Source organism: Etheostoma cragini, chromosome 5, assembly GCF_013103735.1.
Source record: "Etheostoma cragini isolate CJK2018 chromosome 5, CSU_Ecrag_1.0, whole genome shotgun sequence".
Lineage (NCBI taxonomy): Eukaryota > Metazoa > Chordata > Actinopteri > Perciformes > Percidae > Etheostoma > Etheostoma cragini.
This window is the reverse complement of record NC_048411.1, coordinates 8,426,771-8,434,002: the sequence shown is the minus strand read 5'-3', so window position 1 is coordinate 8,434,002 and position 7,232 is coordinate 8,426,771. Positions and strand designations below refer to the sequence as shown.

The 7,232-nt window shown below is 36.7% G+C and overlaps 1 protein-coding gene across 2 annotated transcripts in view; it reads left to right on the top strand.

The window, feature by feature from the left end:
• Positions 1-4,945: 4,945 nt before the first annotated feature.
• The window catches only part of LOC117944731 (ectonucleoside triphosphate diphosphohydrolase 2-like), an 18,228-nt gene continuing 15,941 nt past the window's right edge, over positions 4,946-7,232 (top strand). For both annotated transcript variants that reach the window (XM_034871812.1, XM_034871810.1), the window contains exon 1: positions 4,946-5,144. In XM_034871812.1, the coding sequence (XP_034727703.1) occupies positions 5,028-5,144 (117 nt within the window). In that variant the 5' untranslated portion in view covers positions 4,946-5,027. The remainder of the gene's footprint in view (positions 5,145-7,232) is intronic.

Sequence of the window (7,232 nt, the reverse complement as noted above, 5' to 3'; positions counted from 1 at the left end):
TTCAATAATGTCAGCTAAATGGTAATATTTTTTATGTATGATAATGTATACCTCATGCTAACTTTAGCTCAAATTAACTACCTTAAAGTGGCTATGTGTACACTGTAACAAATTTCCACATTAAAGTACTGCAAAGAGCTGGCATCTATTTACCTGGTCTTCACTGTAAATTTACAGTCTGCCTACTGTAATTTATCATAACAGTATATTATTTCTTCACTGTAAAACATTTTACGGTACTGTGCTGTATAAATGAGCTTTACAGTAAAATACTGGCAGCTACATTTACCTGCTCTTTACTGTAATTCTACAGTGTACCTATTGTAAATTATAACAACAGTTCAATACTGTAAACTTTTTTATGGTACTGTACTGTGTAAATAGAAAGCTTTACGTTAAGAAGATGTCCTCTGTTTGCCATTATGCTGTTATTTTAGGTTTTCTATCTCCATTATTAAGTTATTACTGTAAAATGTATTTTCAACATTCTACTGAATGTGATCTTCGCAGTATAACATGGCTAAAGTGTATCATTTATCATTGTACAGTTCAAAATGAAAACCCTCTGGAAAAATGCTTAATATAATAATAAGTAATGGCCTTTGGCTGTATTAGGCATTTATTTAAGCCAATGAACAATCAAACACAACTCATATTCAGATAAAACATTTCATTAAATAGAACAACAAATCAACAACTAATCTAGAACTGAACAATTTGACTGAACAGAACTTAACTGAAGAACATGAACATCTTGTGTAGCAATGGGTTGATGACTACATAAATCCCCACTCAAAGTCCAAGAAGATTGTGATGAGAGTTGCCACATGGGGAATCACACTAGCTGCCTCTTTATGGCAGCCTCCTGTCCTCTTTGACACCACCCTCCCCTGATTGGCCTTTGTTCAACTCTCGGGGTTGAGTCCAAGGAAGCGCCTAAAAATAATCTGTAATTACTGAGAAAGCATGTAAGATATTAGGTGTGGTGGGTTAGGGTTATTTACACTCAATACAGAACCAGATCATATTCATTAATTTAACATTCAAAGATGTTTTCTCATGAAAATTAACCCTCAGTCTTGTAATCATTCACATTCAGTCACATTATATAACTTGTAGAAATTATTTTATAATAATGAGCAACAAAATATGATGAGTTGTTAATTTTATAACAGTAATTGAGATATTTACTTCAAATTCATTTTGAACCATTGGGAGACATTGATGTTTTTGAAGCAATGGATTCCTTTGCAAGCATATGCTTTGACAGTTACAGTATTCCACTGTATTTAGGAAGAACGGTCAATTAATGTAAGAAAACTCCTGTAATTTTTACTTTGTTAATTTGTTAAGTGTGACTTTCAGTTTGTGTTGATTTCAGCGGCCCCTTCGGACAAAAGCAGTAGTCTTATGACCACACCTGCCGTCATAAAGATCTAGGAGTTAGCATTACCAGGAGGTCATTTAGTTGCAATTAATGTTTTTCTCAGTCAGAAAATCATTCATTTAAAATGAGAGAATACGATACAGATGCATCGTTGCATTTCAAGTATTGAAAACGGTAGAAGTAGTAGTAGAAGGATGTATTGTCAGCTAAAGACAACGTTATCTCTGTCACTGTGTCACCAGCCAGAGCGTTAAAAGATTGTTGTTGTAACCAACGTACAATCATTGATTGGCTACTGATGTACAATCACATCATGCAATCTGAAGTTATTTTATGAATGACACAGTCAGATTACAGGGCCAATTTGGGGTCGTATTAAATCAGTTGCAATCCCGTAATTTTCTCTATCTGTTGAAAGCCAACCAAGTGTGACTCAGTTTGCCGTAGTTGTTCTTTGTTTAATTTCTTTACAGATTTACAGTAGTCTAAGTTTGTTGTCGGGGCCAGGTATAATGTCTGAAAAGTATGCAGCTATATAAATATATAAAATACATGGTTGGCGATTCTGTGTGGGGATGGGCATGATTCCAATTTCTAATCTTTGCGCTACTTTTGTGTACAATGCGAAGCAGTTGCAGCATCTTCGTTCGGTTTCTGTAAAAAAACTGAAATGATTTGCGTTCTTTTTATGTTATTTTAATTTGTTTTAACAAAAATAGCTAAACATGGGCTCAAATGTTTGTGTTGAGGGTATTCTATATGCACAACATTCAACTTCCGAGATTGCTCAGGTGCCACAGGAAATTAGATTAGATTAGATTAGATTAGATTCAACTTTATTGTCATTACACAGGTACAGGTACAAGGCAACAAAATGCCGCCAGATGCATGTCTTTTTGCCTATGTCATTCCACTTTCTTTGTTTTGTAATTCTAAACTCTGGTGGTTTTCTGAGGACTATGGTTACCTGATCCTTAGATCTCTGCAGGGTAAAGCCAAACAGCTAGCTAGACTCTGTCCAATCTGAGTTTTCTTTTGCACGACCAAGACAACTTTTGAACGTACACATGTTCCACCAAAACAAGTTCCTTACCGAGGCTGTTTTGCAGCCCCCTGAGCTTAGTAGCCCAATGAAGATTGTGATTGGTTTAAAGAAATGCCAATTGACCAGAAAGCATATTTTGCCCATCTCAGAATGCTGTGTGGATTAGCCAAACCCTCCTTCTCCGTACTGTGGATGAAGGTCTGGCAAAGGGTTAAGGTGGATTTTTAGTTTTGTTATCCTTTTTTATTTTTTACAGTGTTGTATGAGGGGGAGGGGTGGGGGGAGTGTTTGGAGTGGAAACATCAGGTGGCTGGTTCTACCACTGGGCCTGGACACTTCTGATTTATCTGTGCATTTCAGAATTATGTTGCCGACCTCTTCACCTCACTGCCATTTGTGTCACCCCCCAAGTTCTGTTCAGGCAATCACCCCCACCTTTCACCCCCCACACCCTACCGACCACAGAGAAACCGCCCACAACAAGCTGCAGTTACTTTTACAATTCAATACACACATTTACACACTTGTTCAAACATATTTACTATTAATACTAATGCCAGTCACCCAGAGTATCAAGCTTAGATTCAGTCCTGTTTAGAGCCTGCTGAGGAAATTTGTATTTAAGTGCAACATGTGTTTTTTCTCTTGTGCAATGTATTGAGTTGTATTGCATTATGTATTAAAACCAATTTAGATTTAAACGACCTACATAATCATGGTCAGGGTTTATTAAGCTTTAAGGCACCACTCTATTACTGCACGCATCTACTTATTATGTAGTGTTAGTACAGTATGCATCAAGTGTCAATACATGTCTACAGAGTTTATGATTTCTAGTATTGCCCTTGCAAAATACTGTATATATGCAGAAATATGAATGTGAAAAGTAAATGCTGGCACATCAACAGCTTCCAGCTATTTACTATTTATGATGATGAAATGCCTTTGAATTACAGTTTAAGCACAACTTTCCAGTTTCAGTCTTTTATCCTGTTGTGTTTTCACAGCGTCTGCTGTTATGTTTAAAAAACAGTTGTGACAGTCTGTGATATGTAGTTTATGTAGTCAGGGAGAAGTAAAAACAAAGTCAATTACATGTCCTGTTGAAACTGCCTTTCAGAAATGAGACTATAGCTCACTCTAGTGGATATAAAGAGTTAAAGTTACAAGGCCTCAGAAATTAGATAGCAACCTATAACACTATACACAAAAAGTAGGGACATTTGTGTTCTGCAAATCATTTCTCTGTGGTAGCAATGCTTTTTGCAATAAATCATATACCGTTGAAAAGACTGTGTGGTTTACTTTTAAAAAAAAGTGCTCCATTTTCCACAGCATTTATCACCTTTCAGTCCCAAAACGTTCCAGTCCATAAACATGTTTTTTGTACATTTTTACAATCTTTCACTGAAAGAACCAAGCAGGCCCGCCTTGTTTCACGATCCAAATATTTCAGTGAGTAGCTTGCTAGCTCTATGGTTGTTGTTTGTTCCCTTAGCAAAGGGAATTTGAGAATGGCAACACACAGCTTCCGTTGATCCAGACTAGAGAAAAGAAATGTTTTTCTCTTCAGAATAATTTAGCAGAACATCAATTAGTGAGGCATGCACGCTGCTCATTGACCATCTCAGTTTGGCTATTGGGATTTTTTTGTCTTTTAATAACGTTTCACCAAACGATCTCTCTGTTCAGCCGATAACATTAACCCTGTAGTGGTTGCCAGCTGTTTCATGGGCTGACACAGCAAGAGTCCCCAATTTACCATGTCTTTTATACTTCTGTGGTAATCATTTAGAGCTGAAAGTTGTTTTCTGAAGTATTCTTGCAGCAGCTGATGAGCAATGTAAGATTTAAAAAGTGGTTGGTGGCACAAATCAATCGGTCTGGAGAGAAACTGAACTCAACCCTGCCAACAGTGTCTTTTACATTGTTCTAGCTGCCATCTTAGGCCACAGCAGAAAGGCAAGGAGCTGCTATTATGAAATGTTATTTCATTATTCTTACTGTAATAAGTTATATTGGATATCTTCTTGATGTCATAGACATGTAGAAATGCCTAATAATCCTGGAAATGTGAGAAGGGGGTGACACCAACACAGGCAATGTGTCATTATGATATGTGACATTATAAATTATGAAGTGGCATTGCATCAAATGTAATTGGGAAAATACCACTATGAAGCAAAGACTTTTAAAAAAGCCCATTTTGAAATAAAATTACCGAAAATGTAATAGCCTAAATCAAACTCAGAAAATAAGAATAATATAATAACACTTCAATATGCCTTGAGTTTCTTTTTAGAGAATATTGGTGCACTTATTTATTTTGCACACGGTATTCATGTGATTATTCATATAATAGTTAATACTTCGGGGGTCCAAACTATACAGTCAGAAGGATAACTTATGCAGATCAAGTGCGTGTGTGCATGCGCGACGGTTCGTGCAGGAGTGAGAGGAAGCGAGGGGAACTAAACGAATGATACGTCAGCTCAGACCAAACCTCCTCTGTGTGTTTCATTACTGAGTATTAGGTGTTCGCGCGCTTTTACGCAGAGCTGCCAGGAGCATCCGAGCGCACGCACAGCCTCCAGTATGGCTCTCCGCTACTCCCAAACACTCCCTGCGGTTGTGCTGCTGATACTAGCGATAGTCGGGATTCTGCTGGTGGTCCTCCCTGCCAAAAACGTGGAGACGCCACCTGAATACATGGTAATGAAAAGAAGTATATGCATTGGCAGGTGACAGGCATGGCTTTTTTCAGTAGATCTGCAGATTGTTCTATTATATTATTATTACATCAATTAAGTTTGGTTTTAGTCACACTGTTTCCTCCCTTTTTAACTGTGTTGTTCTGTACAGCACCTTGTTACCATGGTGCTTTATAATTAAGTTTACATACTTACTTACTTACAATTAGGAATTTTACGGAAATTTTAATTTTTGCATTGCGTTGCTAATTTTCTTTGGCTGAAGGTGGGGTAGTCTGACGAGGATCGTTTGTTCTCATTCTAGATTTCCATTTTATTACAGTCTTTCTTTGCAGGATACTGTACATCTGTTTCTTGCACCATTGCTCATAATGCTTTGTCATATGCAGAGGAAGCCAGTTGTCTATCAGCGATTTAGAATGTGGGCTATAGGTTGTGCACCTTAGACGTTCCGTTGTTAAGATAATAAAGCTTAAATTGGGTTAAATTAAATACTGCTATACTATTTCAATATTCCAACATGTTGTGGGGAGTTGTGGGAATTGCACATTCTTCAGTCAAGAGAAGGCTCAAAGAAAACATAACCCTGGGAGGAACTTGTGAAATAATAAGGTTCTGCCTCTGTCACCCCCCACAATCCCTTTTTGGTGTAGAATGTTAAAATCATAGATTGTAAAAAATAATTGACTAAGCTTCTAAGTCTGAAAATTGGAACCCATGCCAAAGTGCCAATCACTACTTTCAAGTCTTCTTCAAAACAGCATCATGTTTACTTAGTAAATTATTGTCCCATTTCTTTTTTTAAATTGACAGAAGGCAGGGGATGCTTTGAGTGTAAGGCTACACACCAATTGGAAAAGTGTTTTTGTTTTTATAGTCTATGGTTAAAACATGGACTATTTAAATGTATTCCCTAACTCTGGGTTACATACGTCACTCCCCACAACTAGGCTACATTAAAACATAATTAATTTACAAGTAGCTTGTTAGATTAGAACACAAGTTCAAAATGTAAGTGTTTCACTGTTGCTGAAAAACCTCTCAGCTGTTATGTTGTGTCATCATCATAGACAATAGTCAGTTTTGAACTGACTTGCTGAGCCAAAAGTCTGTTTGCTGAATGCTCAAAATTAAACACGCAACTTTAACCACTTTGCTCAACATGCAATAGATGCTAACCTCAACAGATTAAAAGGGGTTTTTAGGGAGGAAATGATGTCCAGCGCCACCGAGCAGACAAGACAGAAAAAAACAGAAAAGGAGTGTGGAACAAAATAGCTGTTTGTGTTTTATTTGAGATGTTTTCTGAGAACAGTATTCATGTGCTCATCCTTTTGTTAATGTTGCTGACACTGTGAAATACTTTTGAAAAGAAACTGGTCTCATTCTGCCTTATGCTGCCTTTGCCTACGGAAGAGCATGATGCTTTGAAGTTGTCATTTCAAAAGAAAACACAAAGACAGACAGAGCAAACATTGCAGAGTGAGTCACAAGACATAAAAACATATCTCAGGGCATTGGAGCAAATCAGTTAATCTGTTTAGTCTCATGAAAGTGTGTGTTTGCAAAAACAATAAGTTTAACCATAAAAGGTGATAATCGAAAAGAATATGTACAGAAGTTGCAAAATTGTAAAAACTGAATACACATATTGACAGTTGGAGGTTGTCTAGCCACATCCTTTCTAATACCCAGTAACAGTAAGTGTGGTAACACTTTACAATAAGGTACTCAAAAAGATAGCAGTTAAGGATTAGTTACTGTGTTTGAAAGAGAAACAAATGATTATTTATGTTTTTCAGAATACCGTTTTTCATTCAGAAGGGTAGTTACTGTTTTTCATTTAGAAGGGTAGTTACTTTTTATCAGAAGGGTAGTTACTGTTTTTCATTCAGAAGGGTAGTTACTGTTTTTCATTTAGAAGGGTAGTTACTGTTTTTCATTTAGAAGGGTAGTTACTGTTTTTCATTTAGAAGGGTAGTTACTCTTTTTCATTTAGAAGGGTTGTTATTGTTTTTCATTTAGAAGGGTAGTTACTCTTTTTCATTTAGAAGGGTAGTTACTGTTTTTCATTTAGAAGGGTAGTTAC